General features: G+C 38.0%; 1 protein-coding gene across 4 annotated transcripts in view; it reads left to right on the top strand.

Annotated features, from left to right (window-relative positions):
* The window catches only part of parvb (parvin, beta), a 107,072-nt gene that overhangs the window by 49,812 nt on the left and 32,484 nt on the right, over positions 1-24,776 (top strand). For 3 of the 4 annotated variants that reach the window (XM_028808985.2, XM_028808999.2, XM_051924526.1), the window contains exons 2-4: positions 12,564-12,653; positions 21,310-21,380; positions 23,426-23,528. In XM_028808985.2, the coding sequence (XP_028664818.1) occupies positions 12,564-12,653; positions 21,310-21,380; positions 23,426-23,528 (264 nt within the window). Of the gene's footprint in view, positions 1-3,246; positions 3,416-12,563; positions 12,654-21,309; positions 21,381-23,425; positions 23,529-24,776 lie in introns of those variants that run through there. The other variant, XM_028808991.2, reaches the window with a different exon arrangement.

The raw sequence follows: 24,776 nt of genomic DNA, 5'->3' as shown, positions 1-24,776 counted from the left end.
GGGTGAGATACAGTGTTGTTATTAGGGGGGTTGCTTCTGGGGCTTTAGCCCCTTTTCAGAGATGTCCAGTTTCTGATCTTCATGCAGAAACCCCCTCACATTCTTCATATCCACAAAACTTCACAGGGGGCTCCCACTCCCCGCTCTTTAACTAGCAACAGAGATGGGGCTAAGATTATAATAAATGCTAAAACTAGCGACGCCCCTGGTGAGACAGAATATTTATATGACATGACTTTTTTTTTTTTTTCTTGTGTACAGGAGACATATGTCACTCTATTTCTCATGCTACCACGTGCCAGTGTTAGTGAGACGGATCAAGTGTATGGGAGATAAGAATCTCCCACTTTTTAATGCTGCAGTGAGTGAGTTGGCAGGAGTATAAGAAGCCGTTCTTATGCCATATAAAGAAAAAAATTCAACAATGTTTCATGCCACCTTGCATGTAGTTTACATCATGCCAGTTTAATTAGCTTAATTTGAGGATCTGCTGTAGTGTGGTGGGTTGATAGAAAGAATACTCTGAATGGCGAACATGTAGCATTCCATCCTGGTATATATTTCAAAAATCCAGATGTTATCATCTGGCTGGTGTCTGTATGTATTTACACCACTCTGGCATTTCACCTTATTTTTCATTTAACATTATGCATGTGCTTTGTGAGTCCTCGGACTATAATTTTCCTGCTGTATTAAAAAGCTGTGATTTGTAGAATTAATTGACTATTAAATTATTGTCATAGAATAACATTACTTACTCTATCTAGTTTGTAGTGATGGTCGAGAAGAAATTTTGAACTGGTGTTTTCCTGGATAACCAAAATCACAAAAAGTCCATGAAAAAATTTTTGCATTACTTGTGTCACATGATCCACATGTCAAAATATCCAGTCATATACAACTAACAATACAATACTACTTACTTTTTGTATAACACGTTTCACTGAGTGCAGGTACAGATTGCTGTGCACAATTAGTATACAGTGTACTAATTACTAAATACAGAAGTGGTACACACATAAATGTAGATTTGTTAAAAGACACAGAGAACAAGGTAGAATGTGATTGAACATAAATGGAAACCAGCAATATCTATTCATTAATTAATTAATTGATTAACTATTTCCATTTGACAAAGGTGGAGCTTAAAATTGTGAAAAAGAAGGTCAAAAATAAAGTCGCAGTCCTGGAGACTTCGGCCAACCGGCCGCCTACTTACTCCTAGGTTTTCTTTGGTGGAATCTGTGCTGGCCATCCAGTCTAATGAGAAAATCTTTTCATTCGATAATTCCAACTCTCCTTTTATCCAAAATGACTTTTCCATAGCCACATTCAGTCTGGCCCCAAAGAAATATGACCACACAATGAGAGTTTAGGGTTTTTTATATATTTCTTAGCTTGTTTTTTCTGATGTCATGACTGGCCTAAAACTATCCCTTAAGGAAGGAATTGTGTCTATGCAGGCGAAAGTAGACTATGTTCTTGTAATAAGCCTCATTTCTATTTCAGTATGCATATTATGGAACATATGAAGTTGTGGTCAAGAGTTTTGGAAAGTGTAATATTGGTTTTTATGTCATATAAGGCCTCAGCAAACAGTTTTCCCCAAGTTTTATGTTGCTTTCATGTGCAATTGAAGGTTTTCAGTTCATACTTGGTGTGCTCATGTGTGTTTGCAGTCAGATTTTTTGGAAAAATGCAAGGTCACTGTTTGCTTTCTACTTGTTCTGCAAAAAAAAAAAAACAATTCAAGATAAACTGTATTTTTTCATGAAAATAATGAGCAAACTTCATGTATTAATAGTGTATTGAGTCGCTTCAAATGTAGTTATACCACAGATATGTTAGTTCCCACTGACCAGGTTATATTTCTTATTTTGTAAAATTCAGTGAGGTGAAAGGTCAGCATTAGGTTCCAGCTCTGAGAATTTTGGCAGCACTATTTTATATAAATGTTCTAACACGATGCTCTGACTTTGTAAGGTATTTGTATCTCTGATCTGCCCAATAGCATGTGAATACAGCATTATTGTCCAAAGCATTCTACACATTTACAGAAACTGAAATAACTGAAATACTGGTGTTAACATGTTTACTTACAATCCTTGACCTGCTCCCCTTACAGATATTCAATGACTGGTACATATGGGAATTATCAGGAATCATATGACATATTATTTTGGGTCTGAGTATGATAGTTGAGTGAAATTATTTTCATTGTCTTGAACTGTTGACTGTTGTGACTCAGTTTTACAGAAATTTGCAATTCTGATTTTACTTGAGTAATGCTAAATTTGAAACCATGTCCGTATGGGTGATATACTGTCAGCCTATTACACCTAGTAAGAAAAACCCTTGACTTGGTTCATCCCTATTAAAAATAAAGATGTATATTTTCAGTATAAAAGTATGCCATTAGTCTCTTCAGTAAGACTGGGAATACCTGCAGTATATAACACATACGTTTGTTCTCATAAATTTAGCTCTGGGTGAGTCCTTATGAGACAAACCCTTAAGTTTACAGTATGACTATCACCAATAATTGAGTTTATGATAAAGTAGGATTTGAATATATCCTAATTTGTGTTTAAAAATATTGGGGATGTATTAACATATGTTATCATGATGTACATGTAGACCATTAATATGTTATTTATAAAAAAAAAATTTAAAAAAAATGACACGAAAGCAAAAATAAGACAAGCAGGTTACAGAGTTGCAAAGTTCCAGGTTAATTGCCCGTGGGGTAAGAGAACATCCATTAGTTATTGCATAATTCAGGAAATTAATAGGGATTATTTCTTCCTGTAATGCCCTCTTTAAATGTATGAGTATCAACAGAAATAAAACAATGAAATGGTTGATGTGTTTTCTCACTGATTTGTTCTTCCAACTATGTGTCCCATGATGGTGAGTATGATCTCCCAATCTTCCCTAATCCCTGGGTAAGCCTATACTAGACTGTTCAATGTTGCAAAGACTCTCCACCTTGGATAGTCTTTGACACCTATTCTGTAAATGTCTTCCGGACGTCTTGTTGCTTTACATGAGAAGTTGGAGGCCTTTGAGCAGATGAAAGGGCCACTCCCCACCTCCCGCTTTTGCTGTGCTGAGTACTGAGGATGTTAATTAAGTGAGTCTTGACAAGCTGGCAGCCGCGCCCAGGGATCAGCAGGGCCGTGCTTGTCTGCAGCCAGTGAGGTGTTGCTTTTGTAACGTGATGCAAGATTCTGGGGGGTGGCAGTTTGAATCATGCCAGGGCGCTGCAGATTAGAGCTCTGGATGTCTCAGTGCCGAGAGAGCCTCACCAGTGTGAACCTGCTGTTGGTCAAAGCACAGTAACCAAGGAGGGGGTTGTAGGGAGAAACCTAACTGGCAGCCATGGCCAGCCTACTGTTCAAGGGCAAGACAGCAGGTAAGTGAAGATCAGCACATTTGTAATGGGGGCCTGTGTTGGACAGAAGCACACTCAGCAGCCCATCAGACAGGGAGAGCATTCTGTGTGTATCTTTCTTCAGCGGAGGCATGCTGGGGCTTGTGGAGACTGCCGAGTCTGCATTTGTTATAAGGCATTTAAGAGTTTGTAAGGATATCTTGCTGGTTTTGACATCTCCACATTTGCACAGCTTGCTATGTCTTGAACATTTAGGACAGATGAGAGAACTTATTGGGCAGCACCTTCCTGTAAGAAGAACAATGGGTTCCAGAACTGTAATGCCTTGACAAGGTGTGGTCTTGTAAGATGGCATTGTGGAGATGCTGAAAGAACAACATGCTCTACTGATCCTTTTTTTGGGTCTTTGGGCTTGAAATAGGCAAGTGATTGTGGGTTCTGGATGGTGATTACCTGGTATATGTTGATTTCACAAAGCATAGGTTATTAAGGGAATGCTATCTTAATTGACTTCTATTGACAACAATGTTGGGCTGATGGGCTAGACCAAAAAAATCAGTGCATTCTGACTTTGACACCTTCTCATTGTAAAATATGTTTTATGGAGCTGTTAAAATTGCTGAATCTTTGGAAACGTGCCTGCAATGGAGTAAATTTCTGAGAACAGGCATCACCTGAAATATGTTAGACTCACAAGAAGGAACTTCAATGAGAGGATGGATATCTGCCATTGTTAAGTGGTAGCAAAGGAATGAGCAATAATATGCTATGAAGAATGGGACCTGTGAACTTGAAGCATTAGAAGTTACAGTGTATGATGATGATTGGGTGAGACAAGTGAAAAGTTCTCAATTATACAGAGCACAATCAGTTGTCAAAAATGCAAAATATGTGGTTAACAATAAAATGTTCACTACTATTGGGTTGAGAGAAGGAGGTCTAAGTTTCTGTCCTACTTTTAGTCTCACAAAACCTTTGTTTTATAGTGAAAATGGTCTTCATCCTTTATTTAAAACAACAGGGTTTGTCGATCTGCCAATGCACTTCTGCTGGTTCAGAGTGGCGAGAGGAAGCTGGGTTGAAACTTTCTCTTTGGAACACAAGCTTTAACCGTTTCTGGTAAGACATTGAACTTGTCTTGGCTTACATTTTGTCATGAGATTTTGGGCATCCTGTCTATTACCCTCAGCTCAGTGTCATTGGGAGTTGGTACCTACCCTGGCTTCACTGAGTGTAAGACAGGATCCAGCCTTGTTTGGTGCACTAATCTTGCACTAACCTTGCAGACATCCAGCTATGCATTATTCCAAAATAAAATATATTTAGTGTTCCAAAATTTCCACATTGGTAAGACATTCTTGAATGTTCTGAAGCACAAGACAGACGCAATGTGTTAATGGAAGGGTACGAGTTCAGAGACTGAAATTCAGAGAGGGGCTACTGAAACGGCATACTTAATTCCAGGAACATAAATCTGAAAACACTAAATTTCACAGTTCATGTTTTTTTTTTTTTTTTTTTTAAGATCAAAGTAATGTTCATTAAGCTATAACAACAAAAATGTGAGTAAAATCCGTGGGGCATACTTTCAAATGGTTAGAGAGTGTATGGGGTGCGGTGTATAGTTATAACTAATTTCTGCACTTACTGTCAGTCCAATTGAATGGCTAATTCTGCACTAATATACATAGGCAATAGCAAGGTATGATCTCTTGTGTGAGGTAGTATGAAAACAACAGAACAAATGCTGTTTTAAAGGAATCGTGAAAAAATAATTTAAATTGACAATATGATTTCACAAAGGTAGCACTGAAATTGGGGCAAATCCTAAGAAGAAAACAACATTTGGAAAATTAAAGCATCAAGTGTGTGTCATTTCAAATTTTGAATTAAATTGACTTGTGCATTAAATATCACTCTTTTTAGGCATTATTAATCAACTGATTTCTCCTCCATAGGCTGATGTAAACATGCATGTAAATCTCACAACAGCATAGGTCACAAACCTGACAAAGTGATTTTTTTTTTTGACAAACTTGGTATGAAAAGTGTAAGTTTGTATAAATTAATACATTCTGAATTATGTTGGCATTCAGTAATTCACAATATGACAATGATATAATGATGATTCAAGTTTTATTTTTAGCAAACAGTATTTATTTTTCAATTACTGGAGAGAAAATTAATTTAGTATGTGCACAGGTTGTGATTGTCATGGGCTGCCTGAATTATCTTCTCACTCTTTATAAACCTATCGCAGAAATCCTCCCCACAATCCTGTAAAATCCTTTTTCCTCCTTTTGTTGATTCCTCTTCTTTGTTGAACACAATATTCAAACCCTGCTTCCTGAATAACACTATACATTTTAAACAAAAGTGTAAGAGAGCAACTGTCAGTGAAATTTGCTCTTTAGGTTTTCCAATTTCTTGCCTGCAGAGGAGTGATTAAGTTTGGAAGGCTGGGGTGTCTCTTGATCAAATTGGGTGAGGGAAGGTAGTATGGCGGAGTGGTGGATGTCTGTGCTGGTAACTTGAAGGTTGTCAGGTCAAATCCTGGCAGTACCAGAAGGAATGCTACTCAATTGAGTCCTTGAGCAAGCCCATTAACCTGCAATTGCTCCAGGGATACTCTACAAATAGCTGACCCTGGCGTTCTGACCCCAGGCTTTTCTCTCCCTCTCTCTGTGTCTCAGAGGAGTAAGTTTGGGTATGCAAAAAAAAAATTATGACAAATTCCTAATGCAAGAAATTATATATGACAAATATCAGTGAATTATCAAATAGCATTGGAAAACAACTAGTGTATGAAGTTTTAGGTTTATGGTTTAGGTACAAGACCAGACTCGGCTCTGGACAGAGTGCTACTTCATTACAGAGCACACTCATGCATTTATTTTCCTCTTATATTAGGCCAAGTTAAAGTCATAATTTACTTTAACACATTTTGGAACATGGGATTAAAGGTGTGTAGAAAGAGTGTGAGGTTTCTGAATAGAACAGGTGCTTCAGATAAAGTGTGCAGAATACATGATAGGAAAGGAAATTCCTCTGGAGTTAATGTATTTGAATGCTTGTGGATCCCTTAGGCGGAGAAGCTGCAGATTAAAAGATGCAATAGAGGAACCATCTATTTCTCATAATTTATGTTTGATGTAATTTCACTTATTCACCAAGATGAATAACTACAACTGTTCACTGTTGTATACTACGGAAGCCTTCTTTTCATGAAAGGATACTCAAATGTAAAAGGGTGCAGACAGAGGATGAGAGACTGGTCTCCTCCCTTGTTGCACAAGGTTCAACTTCCTGCATCATTGGGTCATGCATCAGTGCAAAGACACTGCCCTGTTTTTTTTGCAGAAAACTTAGTACAACTTATAACAAGAGTAGCACACTTCACTCAAACCTAGCTTTAACTCGCATACACCTGTAGTATGCTAATGGCAGCTTCATGGCTTAAGGCAGTTCAGTTTCTTAGGAACTTTATATTACCTTCTCTATTGGCAAGTGAAATCCAAAAAGTTTTCAGTTAAGTATGAAGGTGTTGCATGAAGATCTTTGCTGGGAATTACATTTTAAATTTTATTGATTTTATTGCATAATGTAAGGATATGATGGCACAGTTAGCTGCTTCACAGACTCAGCAACCCATTTTCAATTTCCATGCCTTGTTTTCTGTGTGCAGTTTGCTCATTTTCCCTGTGTCTGGATGGTTTTACCTCTTGGTATTTCAAGCTTTCCTTCCACATCACCAGAGGAGGAGAAGATTAGGTTATGTTATAATTACAGATTAGCTTGTGAAATCATGTGTGTGTGTGCGTGCGCGCGCGCGCGCGCGTGTGTGTGTGTGTGTGTGTGTGTGTGTGTGAGTAAGCCCTGCCAAGGACTATAACCCTGTTTCCTGCCTTACAGTGAGTGTTGCTGGGATAGGCTCTTGCCTCATGCAATGCTAAATTTGATTAAGTGAATTTGCTAATGTATTGTTTAGAGACCCACTGTCCCCACTACATATTTGAGGCAAAGGAGAGATTAACTTGACTATCGACAGTTAAAGAAACCACCTAAAAATTATATTTTTAAAAAATTTCTTACTTACCCCATGTTGTTTGTAGTGATGACCAGAAACAATGTTAACTGTCATGCTTTCATGAATAATGTAAATAACAAAATTCAGGATGCAGTGGTCTTCACTGTGGACCTACACTGAGCAATAGGAAGGAAAACTTTTATAAAAAAAATTCAAATTACTCTTGTCACATAATCTTCATATCAGGTGTTCAATCGTATGCACGCAATATCCCAAACACACACATTTTTCTAAGATATTGTTAAATAAACCATTTCTGTAAAATCCTATTGTGCATAAGAGTGGAGCACATTCAAATGGGACGGAGCTTTTGAACTGAAGACATGCCTCTGCCCTCATTTGTTGGTCAGGAGTTCTGCCCAGTAATAGGTCATTCATTGGCTCCAAGGTGCTTCACTTGATACCACATTTGCAGAATGTGGCCTGAGAGAGGTATAATTAGAAATTAAAAGTTAATGAAGGCAGCTGAAAACATTATCTGGTGGAAATTACATGTAATTTTTGTGAATAACTGAGAAACTTCAATAAGCAGGTCAATTCATTGGCGCAGTTTGACAAATTGCCATTAAATTACCTGACGTACTGAAGTTATGACATACTGCCATAAACATAAATGTAATGGCCAAGAAATGAGAGGGCCAGCAGGTCTTCATTTCAAAAGCTCAATTCCATTTTTGCATGGTTCAGGCAGAGGAGGATTTTACAGAAACAAATTATTTAACAGTATTTTAGCCAAAATACATGTGTTTGAGATTTGATCATACAACTGGTTTAATGACATGGATTATACTACCCAAGGTAAACAACAGATTAAAAACTTATTTTTGCGTGGAGTATGTCTTTAAAGATAGACTTTTTATGATCAAGAAGCTTTTACCAATCTTAATGCACATAGAAAATCTAGGCAATACGGCATAAACGCCAATAATTTAATTAAAGTTACTACTTTAGATGAACAATGTATTAAAACTGTAAAAACAGATCATAGATTAAATAAAAAATACACGCAGAGCGGCGCTAATAAAAATAACTTAATTCCTGTTCCCTATATCAATAACGCACATAGTATTCATCTCTGCTCCTCCGAAACATTGAATATGGCACTATTAAATATTAGAGCTTTAACTAACAAGACGTTTTTTATCAACGACATTATTAGTGAAAAAAAAATAGATTTTATTGCACTAAGAGAAACGTGGCTTAGCTCAGATGGCGCAGCTGTTTTAATCGAATCTGCGCCTCCGGATTACAGTTTTACTCGTGCTGATCGCCAAGGAAAGAGAGGTGGAGGGCTAGCAAACATTTACTCTAGCAGGTTAAAATGTAAAAATATCAGTTTTGGTAAGTTCAAGTCTTTTGAGTATCTCGCCATTGTTATTCAGGGAGATTCTCACGTTCTAGTATTATCCGTGTATAGACCTCCTAAATTCAACGCGTCTTTCTTTGAGGAATTCTCTGACTTGATGTCAATCTTAATTACGAACTATGACGCACTCTTAATAGTCGGCGACTTTAATTTTCATGTAGATAATCAATGTGACCAAAAAGTAAAAGAATTTATGAACCTCCTGGACTCTTTTGATTTGAGACAGCTCGTTAATCAGCCTACACATAAAGCAGGTCATACGTTAGACTTAGTAATTACTAAAGGACTAAAAGTTGATATAAAGCAGGTCATTGATACGGGTCTTTCAGACCATTTTCTTCTACTTTTTAATATAGAAATAATGATAGAAAACACTCATGAGAAGCATATTGTTAAAAAACGCTTCTTTGACTCATCAGCAACTTTAAAACTTACAAACATTCTAACCAATCAGTCCGTTTATAGTGCCAACTATAATAGCGAGGAGAATGTAAATAGTAAGGTGGAAAGATTTAATACTAAAGTGAGGGCTGCTGTTGACATAGTTGCACCTGAAAAGACAGTTAAAAAATCTTCTAGCATTGTTATACCTTGGAAGACCCAAAGAGTGTCTGATTTAAAGAGAACATGCCGTAGAGCTGAGCGTAAATGGAGGAAGACTAAACTAACTATTGACTATGAGATATTAAAAGTTAAAATAACAGAATACAATAACACAGTCCGTCTTGAGAGGCGCTGCTATTTCTCTAAGATTATAAATAACAATGCTAGTAATCCCAGAGTCTTATTTTCGACAATTGATCATCTGTTAAACCCAGGTAACTCAAAGGAATGCCTCCTAAGTACTTCCAGTAAAACCTGTGAGGCTATCGCTGTATTTTTCAATCAAAAAATTAATGATATTAGAAATAACATAGTATATCTCCCCAACACTAAGGATCCCCCGAAACCCCAGTACTCCATAATAAATAAATTAGAGTCTTTCACTAGGATAGATTTACCTGATTTACATAAAATAATTTCTCAAATGAAACCCTCCACCTGTGCCCTTGACCCAATACCAACAAATTTTTTCAAAGAAGTATCGGGTGTGCTTATTGATAATGTTCTTGACATAGTAAATTCGTCATTAGATACGGGGGTCTTCCCAGACTGTCTTAAGACTGCGGTAGTTAAACCCCTACTTAAGAAAAATAATCTCGACCCCTCTTCTCTTGAAAATTATAGACCCATCTCTAACCTGCCTTTCTTAAGTAAAATTCTAGAGAAGGCAGTCATTATGCAGTTAAATGAGCACCTCAATAAACATGCTATTCTTGATAAATTTCAGTCAGGTTTTAGAACAAATCACAGCACAGAAACTGCACTCGTTAAAGTAGTAAATGACTTGCGGGTAAATGCAGACAGAGGCCATTTATCTGTTCTCATCCTCTTAGATTTGAGTGCCGCATTTGACACTATTGATCATAATATTCTTAAGAATCGCCTTAGTCAGTGGGTGGGCCTCTCTGGCAGTGTCTTAAACTGGTTTGAATCCTACCTGGCAGGGAGAAAATTCTTTGTTAGTTGTGGTAATTATAACTCAAAGACACATGATATTCTATATGGTGTTCCACAAGGCTCTATCCTGGGTCCGCTGCTCTTCTCAATCTACATGCTTCCATTAGGTCAGATTATCTCGGGACATAACGTGAGCTACCACAGCTATGCTGATGACACACAGCTGTATTTATCAATAGCACCTGATGACCCCAAATCTCTTGATTCGCTAACACAATGTCTAACCTGTATCTCAGAATGGATGAATAGTAACTTTCTCAAATTAAATAAAGAAAAAACCGAAATCTTAGTGATTGGCAATAATGGATACAATGAGGCTATTAGAAATAAACTGGATGCATTAGGATTAAAAGTCAAATCGGAGGTAAAAAGCTTAGGGGTAACCGTTGATTGTAATCTGAATTTTAAATCGCATATTAATAAAATCACTAGGACAGCATTTTTTCACCTAAGGAACATAGCAAAAGTTAGACCTCTTATATCATCGAAAGATGCAGAGAAATTAGTTCATGCGTTTGTCTTTAGTCGGCTAGATTACTGTAATGCACTCCTCTCAGGACTACCCAAAAAAGACATCAATCGTTTGCAGTTAGTGCAGAATGCAGCTGCTAGAATCCTTACCAGGAAAAGAAAATCCGAACACATTTCTCCAGTTTTGATGTCACTACACTGGTTACCTGTGTCATTCAGAATTGACTTTAAAATTCTGCTTATGGTTTATAAAGCTTTAAATAATCTCGCCCCGTCTTATATATCGGAATGTCTGACACCTTATATTCCAAATCGCAACCTCAGATCCTCAACTGAGTGTCTCCTTAGAATTCCAAGAGCAAAACTTAAAAGAAGTGGTGAGGCGGCCTTCTGCTGTTATGCACCTAAAATCTGGAATAGCCTGCCAGTAGGAATTCGCCAGGCTAATACAGTGGAGCACTTTAAAAAACTACTGAAAACACATTACTTTAACATGGCCTTCTCATAACTTCACTGTAATTTAATCCTGACACTCTGTATATCCAATTCATTATAATAACTATTCATTCAAAATTTGTACTAACCCCTACTCTCTCTTCTGTTTTCTTTTCCGGTGTCCTATTGGTGGTGGCTTGTGCCACCACCATCTACCCAAAGCACCATGATGTTCCAACAATGATGGATGGATTAAAAGCCAGAAGTCTGTATGACCATCAGCATCAAGTGACTCCGTGAGAACCCTAAATACAAAGAGGACTATTTCATTTATGTTAGGTAGAATGCCCAAAGGGGACTGGGCGGTCTCGTGGCCTGGAACCCCTACAGATTTTATTTTTTTCTCCAGCCTTCTGGAGTTTTTTTTTGTTTTTTCTGTCCACCCTGGCCATCGGACCTTACTCCTTTCTATGTTAACTAATGTTGTCTTATTTTAATTTCTTATTTGTCTTTTATTCTTCTTTTCTTCATTATGTAAAGCACTTTGAGCTACTTTTTGTATGAAAATGTGCTATATAAATAAATGTTGTTGTTGTTGTTGTTGTTTACCGACCCACCCTGCAGTTCATGGAGGTGTTTTCTGGACATTGAATCTTTGTTAGTCTGACATACAGGATAGGAAGCTGTACGACTCAGTTTCTTTGGGATTAGACTGTTAAATCCTTGTAGTGAATGGAATGTGTGGGATGTGATTGTAAGAAAAGCAGCTTACAGTTCCAAAATGAAGCAAAACAACTAGGCCTATCATGGTAGCAACTAGGGAAAACTGTTTGAACTTGTAAAATTGTTACATGTTGTCAATTTCTAATTCTAGGCCTTTATGTTGACCCTTAGAAGGCTCTAGTGCATAAAAAGAGAAAGTTTACATTGCTGTTCTTCACTGCTGTTTTTCAAAGTAATAAAACAATGGTGACATGTAGAATTTTGTGTGAACTGTTGAACAGCAAGCCACATCCCTAAACCTCTGAACTTCAAGGTTTCCACACCATTTACTTCTCGTTTCTTCAAAGAATAAAGAGTTAATTTCACTCTTTACCTTAAAGTGGGAGTCCTGAAACGACCTGAAGTAGCTGGCGTTGAAAAAAGGGAATTAAAAACCTGTGTCTTGAGCTGATTATGCTAGACCCTGCTGTATTCCATTTAGACATTCATTCATTTTTCTAACACTTTCTTGTTCTGTTTCTCTGCAGTGAGTGACCTCCAGGAAGAAGGAAAGAAAGCAATCAACTCTCCCCTTTTGCCAACGAGTACAGACCTACACCCTGAGGATGCGCTACTGGGTAAACACTGCTTGTTTTTCCAGACATAGGAGAAGGCCAGTGTCTGAAGCATATCTGAAGTTTGTTCAATTAGTCAGTCTGCACCATGAGCTTAGAAGGTTGTTGTTAGGGTAGAGTACAGGTGGGTAAATTCTCTGTGTTGATGACACACCAGTCCTGCTGAATAATAAATATTCAGGAATGAATGCATAGAAGATTGTAAAGTTGAGGGGACTGTAGTTGCTGAGCAAGTTGACATGTGTATGTGGCACATTAAATCTGACAGTATAATGATTGAGAGAAATGGACCCTTCTTACAGTGTGATTAGGACGTGTCAGAGACAGAAAAGAAATAATTGAAAGCTTATTTTCTGTCACTCCTCAATTTACTGCAGAGGAGTGTACAACCTATGCAATAGCTCCCTCATCCACACATCAGAAGCAGGGTTAAACCACATAACTTAAAGAGAAATGCTTGCTATTCTGTAGGGTTTACAGTTCATCTGTCCGTCCATTTTCTCAAGCCACTTGTTTTCATTTCAGGGTTGTGGGCAGTTGTGAAAATAACAAAAAAGGGCAGGGTTACTTCCCACTGCAGCAACAGCAACAACAACATTTATTTCTGTAGCACATTTTCTTACAAAGGATGTACTGTAGCTCAAAGTGCTTTACAACATGTCAAATAAGTAGTTACATGCAAAGAAAAAAAAAAATTAAATTTAGATAAGAATAACAATGAATAAATAGTACTGTATATAAAAAATAATGTACGCATACATAAAAAGATATATAGTTAACCAAATAGAGTACCTAGAAGTTTCTAAATGACAGTTTGATGATAAGGTCAGATGACCAGGGAGAACAGTAAAAATACAAAGAAACAGCCAGTTAAGCAGGACAAAAAAAAACGTCTGCAGAGGTTCCAGGCTAAAAGCCCTCCCAGCCCCACTGGGCATTCTGCCTCACACATAAATGTTCTTTATTAATTCTTTATTGGTTCTTTTTAGGCTTCATCTTAGAGGATTTGATGCAGTGGGTCTTGTGACAAGTAGGGTTATCTGCTTTCATTCAGACATCACAGGCGGCTCTACAGAACTTTGATCAGGTGGTGGCAGCACAGAGCATCACTGTAGTAGAAACGGAAAAGAGAATGGAGAAAAGTAAAGATTCACTGAAAATAATGATAATTCCACGTATATCTAGGATATTAAGAGTAGAACTAAATTTAAGCTACAAAGAAGCAAAATTTAAAAAGTGTGACTTTTTATCATTTTCTTAATATGTTCTACAGTGTTAGCTTGGCATATATCTATTAGTAAAGTATTCCAGATTTTTGTTGTGTAATAATATGACTAAAAGTCAGTGTTTTTCCTTATTTAATTTGAGGAAATTACTACTCATCTATTCTAAAATATAAGACAGATCAGAGAGTCCAGAGCATAAGGGTCAGGTGCTATAGATAAATAAAGTTGTGTGTTATCTGCATAGCTCTGGTAGTTCACCTTGTATTTTGAAATAATCTGGCCAAATGGGAATATATAAATTAACGGCAGGCCCAGTATAGATCCTTGTTTTGTGCAGGGTATACATGCCCGTTTACAGTTGATAATTACTATAAATTAATACACACAAACTTTGGGAAGTGAAAATAAATCCTGCAGGGAGAATCAGTACAGTCAGGAAGCTGGCCAGTCTTCTTATCCAGTCTTTTAAAGCAATGAGACAGCAATGCAAATGACTGCACCACCATTCTGCCTCTGATCACACTAAACATTTGCTGTGTTTAGTATTTTGAGCAGAATCCCCTTGTGGTCTCGTTGAGGTCAATTAGCTCTCGGTTTCAGAATGTCAGAATAAAGAAGTCTCTGTGCACTACTTCACCTTTACTTCCTCTTGCAGCCATTGTAGTGTTTGGCATTAGATAATGAATGGGAGTGGTAGACAGCTGGGCCTGCAGTTTTACCCTTGATGCTTCATGTTTCCACTTCATTCTGTTATCTATATTACTAAACCACAGTTTAATTTATGCACGGACGCACCGAAACGCATGCGCACTGCGCTCAAACGCAGCGGCTTCCCACAGTCAGTAGGTGGCGCCCACTTCAGACACACCAGAAGCAAACATGTCACGGCTCTACAATGAAAGAGCTCAACTAACGGAAATACAAAATGAGCCCGTATGGATAGACACAATGAACGAAGGCGCCCACACAAAGAATCCGCTGTAGTACAAATGTGGCGCGGCGCCCCAGAGTCAAACGCAGCAGCTTCCCAGAGTCAGTAGGTGGCGTCCACTTCATGACCTGTGAACTAAACATGAGGTAAAGCGTGCACGCCAGGTTCTACAGCCGCCCGGACACGACCGCCCACACCTAAACTTGCTGTGATCCACTCTGCCAGCAGTCGGTGTCAGCAAAGGCAACGGAATCATGTCTCCACAAAACGAAACCACCTTTGTACAGATATGCTTATTTAATTAAATGACATTTCCCCAGACGCACCCACCCTCCATGATATGTCATCCATCCAAATATCGGACGGAACAGAAACTGATTGCCATTCTTGGATTTACGATTCTCTAGAGAATCACGGGCTTACTTGTGATGTTCTAATTCTGTATGCAATTTTTTTTTCTGATGCAAGGTCATCTTTCTTTCTGTTTAGTATACACTGTGGAAATGTTGATAATTGCCTGCTGGAGCAGGACGCACGGAGATGGAGGCAAGAGAAATGTTATGTGCTGCTGTCGGTCAAGTTCTTTTCAGCCTGACCATTAAAAGGTGTGCTGTGTCACATTCAGACTCGCACATGGCAACAGATTTCCTCCCTAACATGTACCGATATGAATTTTTTGCTGAGCACTAGAAAAACTTAAAATTACTGAATGGTTTCTTCAGACTTGTCTGAAAATGCCTGGATGACTCTTGAGCTTTTTCCCAGCATCCAGGCAGTCATGTCCTTCTTTAACATTATCCATTCCTTTTTTAGTTTAGTCCAACAACAAGACATTAGAATAGCTGAACATTGGCTTGGTCTGAACCTCTCTCTCTTTTCTGTTGCAATGTCCGCACAGGGATGACCTCATGGGAAGATGTATGGGTGCCAGGCCTGGCTTGTTTAGAGACTCTCAAGCAAAGGGCAGAGATCAGAATTTTATAGACGAGGCATAAAAAGGAGAGGGAGGGAGATGGGGGACTATGATTCAAGTATTTAAATAGCATTATGTATTTATGTCAGGCTTCATTGAGGGTTGAAATTTGAAATATGAAAAAAAAACAAAACAAATTGAACTGCAGGTCTGTTTATTCTGTCCAAATTGGTTAAGTGGCCACCAGTGTAGATGAGGGCATAAGCAAATGCATTGGCATCCCTGCTGGTGCATTTCAGCACTTCCTCCAGTGGATAGCAGGTGTGAGAGATTAAGGCCTCCGTGACCCCTTGAACCCTCTGAGCAGACGTCAGACACCATATAAAAGTCCAAATATAACTTTTATTTAGACTAATATGTGCACCAAGCACCCTATACACTACAACACTCATATAAGTAATCAATAAACAATAATCCATACACAATACCACCACTCCCAGACACGTCGCCACCCTACCTCCCAGCTCAGCTCGGTGTACTGGGCTTTCCCATAGTCCTTTATACTCCCTGACCCAGAAGTGGTTCCTGGCACAACCCACAAGTCCTTATTCCTCCCGGGTCAGGGTAAACAGTCCTTTTCTTTAACCCGGAAGTACACCGTTTCCTCCTGTCTTGGGATTATGACGTACTTCCGGATCATAGGGCATATGAGTCCCCGGGTTTCCCTACAGCGACTCCTGGTGGTCCCCAAGGCATCCAGCAGGGCTGTGCATAAAAACTACATAGTCCATGAGTCCCTGCTGGAACTCGGGGCATGTCCATGCTGCAGGGAAAGCTCCACCTGGCGGCCTGGGGGTATTGGCCGGAATGCCAAGCCGGCCACATATCACACAGGTTTCATTCAAATGATTGAGAGGTAAAAGTAGTTTGAGCATTCATTGTCTGTAGATCGAAAGTAAAGACTAATAAAGAAAAGTAATGCTTTGCAAAAATGCAGCCATTGTGTCCATCTTTCAATCCTCAACAAGTTTTTGCTAAAGTGGTAGTACTCTGAGAACAACCAAAGTAATGAAGTGTTCAAAGAGGATTTACTAGTCTTTCTATTAAGAATGTACCGAAAGGCTACTCTCTATGCAAACCCATAATAGAGTGGAACAGAGCCCAGGCCTGCCATAATAGCAGCAATAAAAAAATCCAATCCATGGCAAAATGCATTCCAACTTTCATTCAGACCCTCATACCCAGCTAAAAGAATAATGAAAGCATTACCATGCCTTTCAAGATTAAACCACACATCCAATGTATATACTGTATATACTTTGAAACATTCAACGGTCGATTTTTATTCATCTTAATCAATGCATAAGTGTCTTTGTGTCTGTCTGTGTGTCCATCTGGTTGCCGTGTCTTTGTCATTCCAAAAGATGGCACATTACAAGCATTTTTTCTGCTTTTACGAATTCCATACCAAATGGCATTTAACAGAAGCATGTGCATTGCTTGGTGCCTTGCAAATGTTAACACTGAGGTCTGTGATGATTACTTAGATTTCAATCGATACTAGACAGGAGTAATGTACAGTGTTCCCTTATAGTATCTTGGTCGCCAGAAGATCTGCTATCTCTGGATGAAACAACAAGGTTTGATAGAGTCCACTGGGGTTATCTGTTTAGTGCATTGCACAAATTTGGGTTTGGTTCCAAAATATTTGTGTAAAATTAATTAATCTAGCCCAGATGTTTTGGTTCATATGCTGCAAACAATATATACACCTGACTTTAATTATTTTGCAATGTGGGACCAAACGGTTATACCCATTATCTCCAATGCCTTTTGTGGTTGCTGTTGAATTCCAAGCTATTCCTCTTCAAATTCTGTCCCACATAAAATGAAACATAAGTGATGGGTTAGAACAGGGGTCCTCAATCACAGTCCTGGAGGGCCGCAGTGGCTGCAGGTTTTTGTTCTAACCCGGTTGCTTAATTAGAAAGCAATTCTTGCCAATAATTTAATTTCATGGCTTGTTAGTGCTTTAACTCTTCCATGTCAGGTCCTTCTGATATCCTTGATTTTCTTCCCCTTTCTAAGGATATCATCCAAATGATTTGAAGTCTAAAATGGATGAGTAATTCTCAGTCCTTCACTTTTTTTCTCTTCACTGTCCTTTAAAGTATTTAATTAAACCCAATAGTGCCTGATAAATACACAGGTGTAAATGGTAACAAGCTAAATGGAGAAATGCTGGTCTGTTTTGACATTTGCATGTTATTGCTAATTAGGAGCAATTAAAAACCAAGAATACAGCCGTTTAAGACTAAAATATGTAATAAGGGTTCAAAATCTTAATGAGCTAGACCACTAAAGTGAAGCAGAAGTGTCACTTGAGCAATAAGGGCTTCATATTAAGTAATTGGGTTGGAGCAAAAACCTGCAGCCACTGCGGCCCTCCAGGACCGTGATTGAGGACCACTGGGTTAGAACAAAAAATATGTCTGTTGATAATATGGTGCACCATGTCTAGGACTGAATCGCGTTACTGCCATTAACATGAAATCTGTTAGGTTAAAAATCTGTGTTTAAAACCAATTTGAAAAAGATTGTTCTCTTTCTGATGAATTTTCTGACATGCCAGATTAATCTTGATTTTTGCTGATTGTCTCAGAACTAATTTAGATTATTTAGGAGTAATTAATTACACATTTAAAGGTCTGTTTAACCTTAATTTTGTCAATTTGATAGAAATTATTAAAGATGTTAGTACACTATCATCCCTTATTGTCAAAAACAGTATCCTCCCAAAGCACAGTCGGGTGAAAAAGTAAATACACCGCATGAAATGTTTTTTTCTTTTAAATATATGTGGACATATCAAGATTTGATCTTCATTTAAACAGTACCTGTAGACAAAGGTGATATGATATAACAAACATCATGCCACATTTACATTTTGTAGTCCATTTTATAATTTTAAGTAAACATGAATACAAATTTCACACGTGGGAAAAGTACACCAGACAAACAATTGGAAATCAACCATTTCACTCTCCAGAAGATCATCTACAAGGGGCGAAGTTTTCAAACAGCTGCCGACCTGGCCCGGCCAATCCAGCAGTTCATCCCGAACTTCAGCATTTCATCACTGGACTTGCAGGTAGTTCTTCACATGATTTATATGAGACTGCATGAGTCTACATTAGAAACTGCCAGCATAAATTAGATTTACATTAGAGGTGTGCCAGGAGGAAAATTTTTGCTGTCCAGAAAGAATATTGGGACAAGAGTGAAGTTTGCTTATGAACACAGAGACAAAGACCGGGACTATTGGATCAATGTGCTCTGGACAGACAAGGCAAAGATCTGGCCACCATACTGGAAGACATGTTTGCCATAATCCAAAAACAGCATTTGAGGAGAAGAACAATATACCGGTTGTGAAGAATGGTGGTAAAAATGTCATGGTTAAGGGCAGCTTTGCTACAATAGGGCCTGGGTAGTTCGCCATCATAGAATCCACTGAATTCTTCATTGTTCTAGGAAGCTTGAGGATAATGTGAGACCATCTGTCAGAAGATCTAAACTTAACCAAAAGTGAATTTTGCAACATGACCGTAAATAAACATACCAGTAAATTCACAAAGGAACGACTAAAAAGAAAGAAATAGATGGTTCTGGAATGGCCATGTCAAAGCCTGGATCTACTGTAAATCCCATTGCGATACTGGGGTGGATTTCAAATCCAAAACCCCTGAATCATTGCACAACTGAAAGAATATTGCATGGAGGAGTGGGAAAAATGTTTGTACCACTCAATGTCAAAGAGTGGCAGAAAGCTATAGGAAATGCCTACATGAGATTGTTCTTGAAAAGGGTCCGTCTATTAGAGGCAATGATGGACGATGATGGATGAATTTTTTTTGTCTTCTACAATTTCTTGCATTATGAATTTGTCATTTTTCACATACTCTAACTTACTCTCTAGAGATGCACAGAGAGGGAGAGAGAAGCTTGGGGTTAGAGCATAGAGTCAGCCATTGTACCATGTCCTGGGAGAAACTGTAGGTTACTGGGCTTGGTTAAGGGCCTAATGGAGTAGCATTCCTTCTGGCCATCTCGGGATTCAAACCAGCAACTTTCCAGTTACCAGCACAGATCCTTTAGCCAGAGAGCCACCACTCCATCTGTTCATTTTTTCATTGAGTAAGTTATTGCAAAGTCAAATTTTCATTTTTTCATGTTTATCTAAAGACATTTTGTCCATCTTAAATTGGATCAAATTTTGGTATATCCACATATGTTAAAAAGGAAAAAAAAATTAACGGGGTGTAATTTTTCACGCAATTGTATAATATATTCTGCATATATTTTTTAAAAATTTAGCTCTGTTGTAACTTTGTTAATTTAATGTGAGATAATTTTAAATTACAAAAGTAGACCTAAACAGACAGGAGGCATGGTGCTCCCTAGCATACTGTTCTGTTTCTGAGTTGCAAACCTACAAAAGCCGAAACTTTGGATGGTGGTAGAAGAAAATGAAATTGTACCCATGTACTTGGGAAGTCATTCTCTGCCTTGTGCTCCAATTAATTCTAATTACTGTCGGTTCCACCAGTCACTTAAGATATACTATCACTGTAGAATATAATTTAAGGCAGGGGTGCTTTGACTAGCTGTACTTGTATATAAAAACCATATATTCTGACTTTTTCTACCCTATACAGTTTTTTGGAGGTCACTAGGTATCCTGCCCTTTCAAGGTCTTTATATAGACAACATCTAATGTGTCTTTTAAAACTGCTACTTCTTAACTTCTCCTTAGTCTATAATATATTTTTTCTCACCTTCCACCAGTTTGTAGTCCTGGCTAGATTTGATGAGGGTTCTAATAGTATTCTTAGATTTTTATCCACAAATTTCAAGAAATATACCCCAAGATAATTTTTGAATATTGGGAAAAACATTTTTCAAATAGTATTTCCAATAATGAATGGAACTCAGCTGTTTGGATAACACTTTCCTGTTAAATTTGTGCCAAGCATATACTCTTGCTAGAAAATCGTACACTTGTACATCTGAAAATTGTGTTCATGTATTTCATCTAAAGTTGTCTAAAATGTACCCAGGACAAAATCCAGAGTGTGAAGGCTGTCACTGAGTGTCTGCTTCACCTGGTGATTCGTCTGAGAAATGGCTCTACACACAGGCAATTTTGATTTAAAATGTTTGTATAGCTGTCATGTTACCCCAAATCTATATACTCCTTCATGTCCCCTTAATACAATGTTTGGGGTAGCACCATAAAGTTTAACATCAGGCTCTTTTTTAGTTGCATGCGTGCATGGATTTTTTTTAACACAGTGAAACTACACATGAAATGGAGAAGATTTCCAATATGTGACTTATCTCTTAATATTTTCCACCCTGAAGTCCACTTGAACTTTAGTTATTTATTCTGGTATTTTTTAAGAGTTTTAATCATTAATGCATTGCCTGTCTTTGGTGTGGGATATGAACAAATTGTCATCTGCAATGATGCATCACAAGTGTCCGCCTCCATCATTTGTTCCTGTTTTTATTTATTTTTCTGAGCAGAGGAGAACGCAGAGAGAAGCATGCTTGATCCAGCATCAAGAGAAGACCCCAAGTTTAAAGAACTGCTCCGAGTAAGCTTGTGCTTTTAACTTTTTTCATTATTATTGATACAGCAGTGGTTTGGTCATGTTTTTGTTTATATTCATAGCGATAACCGAGGTTGGGGTAGCATTGTGATGCAGTGGTTGGCTCTGCTACCTTGTAGTTCTAGTAGGCTGGCTTTGAATCCTGAGCCAATGCATAGTCTCTCTCTGTTATTTATATTTATTCATCTATATATATATATATATATGGCATGGTAAAATTATTGGTGATCCTAGCTTTGCTCTATACTGTATAAGTGAGAGAATGTGTAGGAGTGTTCCATGAAATGGGCTAGTACACCATCCAGGGTTGTTTCATGTCTCCCTCCAATCCTTCCTTTGAATAAACATGTTCATCAAGTGAATGAAGCAGCCACAGAGTTTTCTCTTAATTTAATTTGGATCTTGCTGTAAATCTGGGTGCCTAATTACTATGATGGAGAGACAGAGCTGAGTAGTGTTAGTGTAGGAATTTAGAGACGGTCAGCTTCAGAGTAGTTTAGATCTATTGTGGATTTTGGTGGGAAGGGGCATATCGACTGGTTTGTAATTTTGGCAACTGGTAAGTTGCAGATCAAATGAATGATTCTAAAAGTGCCAGGAACGTATGCTTTACAGCTGAAAGAATACATGATTGTGATATACTTCAATTTGTCTGGACCTGAGACAGTATTGTCATAGACCTGGTATCTCTTCATCCTTTTTTGGATATACCAATGAGAGAAGAATAGTATAAATCAAGTTACTATTAGAAGCCTCACAAATGTACTTTGTCCAAGAGGCAGAGAGACTGGCATTTTAGATAAACACTACACAGGATTGAATATAGTGATTTGACTACAGTTGTGGTAAGAGTTGAAAATACGTCTGCTGCACAGGAGAATTGCTTTTCATGTTTCTTTTCAAGTTAAATATATGCTATGGAACTATGGGGAACTGAGCACCACCATAAAGTGAAAGCCTAAACACTACCTAAATATTTCCATCTTGAAGCAGCAAAAGTTTAAATATAAGAAAACATGCCTTCCATGTTTCTGACACATGTTTGAAGGGATCTAGGAATAATCATTTTATCACATATTCCTGGTACAATTTTTCTTGAATTTAAAATGTTTTCTATTCTTTTGCATGATAGCAGTGGAATTCATGGGACGAGTTCTCCAATAAATATAGAAATAAATCATCATAATACCGAGAAAGAAGTTGGTACCATGTTGCTGCACCTATCACACGGCGAACCACCTGAATTGGGACCCGAGTGCAGTGGGTGGCCAAGTATCTGGCACAAACAGTTTAGTGTGATTTCCCCCACCCATCATCATCTCCACCCCTCATTTGGAGAGGAAACAATGTCCCTCGGGGTGTGTTTGTTGCGGAAGCATGCACAGCTGGTCTTCTTTCACAGTGGCTAAATCTCGCATAGTATTTTTGTGTTTTTGATAGAAAATTACATGTATAAGCTATTTGCTAGTGTGTGTGTGTGTGTGTGTGTGTGTGTGTGTGTGTGTGTTCTCAAGACACAGATCAATGCTCAACAACTTTATTGGCTTGAAAAATGAACATATTCAGTAAGTTCTTAAGCTTTTATTTTCCGATGGTGCTCAATGCCCCATATGTTCCTTTTAAAAATGCCAGGGCAGGCAAGATATTCTTAAAATTTATAGAAAGTGTTTAACTTTAGGATACCATTTCACAATTCAAATGCATATATACAATATTTGTGAAAAAATAACTACCGGTAACTTGAAAAATACCAAACTTATCCTTTAAGCCTCATGTTCTAAAAGTACAGTATTTGCAATAAATAGATGAATGTAGGGTAAAACTGGATGGTGTAGTGGGGGTGTGACAGGTAAAAGGGGTTGTGGGATTTTCTCTGGGAACCATTTGCTTTTCAGGCCTAGAACAACTTTTGGCTGGCACTGAGAGTGTACCGGTAACCGAGTACTTTAGGGGGTTTACCAGTCTTATCCAGTCAGTCATTGCTTTAGTGGACTTGTTTGTTTGACGCTAATGTACTTAAACTCTGGCAGGTCTTAATTGACTGGATAAACAATGAGTTAGAGGAAGAAAGGATCATCGTGAAGGACCTGGAGGAAGATCTCTATGACGGCCAGGTTCTCCAGAAGCTCTTTGGTAAGGCTTTGCATGTCATAGTGGGCCACATTCTTATGTCAAATGAATAGTTAAATCTTGTACATGTTAAGCAATTCCTTAGCAATATGATGGGGAATCAAGCAAGTGCTGTGTATTCTTTTGGAAACTATTCCTATTATAGCTATTTCTTCACACCCATGCCTAACCCAACCCCACTATATATGTCACATTTCCTCTTCCTCATTTAAGTTTTCATATCAAAGCCAGATTTTTTAGTAGTGTGATAATTTCAACTAAAAATCCATAATGATTTCCTGAAAAACAAAACGAATGTCTGTTAACATCTCAGCCAAGTCCAAAGTTCCAATGGCTACAAACTTGTGAGCAGGCTACCACAGTCCCTCTGAGTATTCTCATGGAAATGATGCCCAAGTGGCAATCTGTCTGTCCATCCATTTACTATATTCACTCTGTCCATTCTCATTTCTGGGGTTTCATAGCATATCTAGCACTGGGCACAAAACAGAAACTAGACCTGAATGGATTTCAAGTCCATAACATCTGGCATTGTTACATGCACTTATCCACACTGGAGCATTTAGGGCCACCAATTAAGCTAAAACAAATGCCAAGGTGTTTCCTGTATTTAACCATAATGCTGCTATAATGCAGGCCACCACAAGGTGTCAGTGCAACACCAATGGCCGAGTGTCACATAACATGGGTTATTTCTGTGTGTGATTTCATGAAATGAGATCTTGCAGAAAATATTTTATCCAGGGGTGTTTTTACTTTAGATTGTGGAGTTTAGCTATCTTTCACAAGGTTAGCTAGTATAGGTGAAATGTTGTTTGTTTGGGTTGTATTTGTTATTTTGTTAGGGCTTGCCTGATATTTAGTTTTTATTTGTGTCCTTTGATTAAGTGTTGGTTTTATGTCAGTACAGCCAGAGAATTGATTGTAGGTGACACTCAATCCAGGGCAGGATTTCTGTATCATGTGCTGTACTCCTGGTATAGTCTCTCTGCATCCCCACCCCAGCTCTAAACAAACCCTGAGTTTGTCTATGCAGGTTTAATAAAACATTTTAATTTATTATGATTAATTGACATATGTATAGTACTGTGCAAGCTCTTGGACAAATGCATAAAAATCTGTAATGTGAAGATCCTTTCAAAAATAAATATTTCTAAATCTAAAGTACTATTAAGAGCAATAAACGGTAGCAAACTAAATCAAATCTCACTGTCTGAGTAACTACCTCTTTAAAACTGCATCACTTCTCTT

The sequence above is a fragment of the Erpetoichthys calabaricus genome, chromosome 1 (assembly GCF_900747795.2).
Source record: "Erpetoichthys calabaricus chromosome 1, fErpCal1.3, whole genome shotgun sequence".
NCBI classification, from domain to species: Eukaryota; Metazoa; Chordata; class Cladistia; order Polypteriformes; family Polypteridae; genus Erpetoichthys; species Erpetoichthys calabaricus.
The sequence above is the reverse complement of the archived record's forward strand: the minus strand, read 5'-3'. Positions and strand labels throughout refer to the sequence as shown.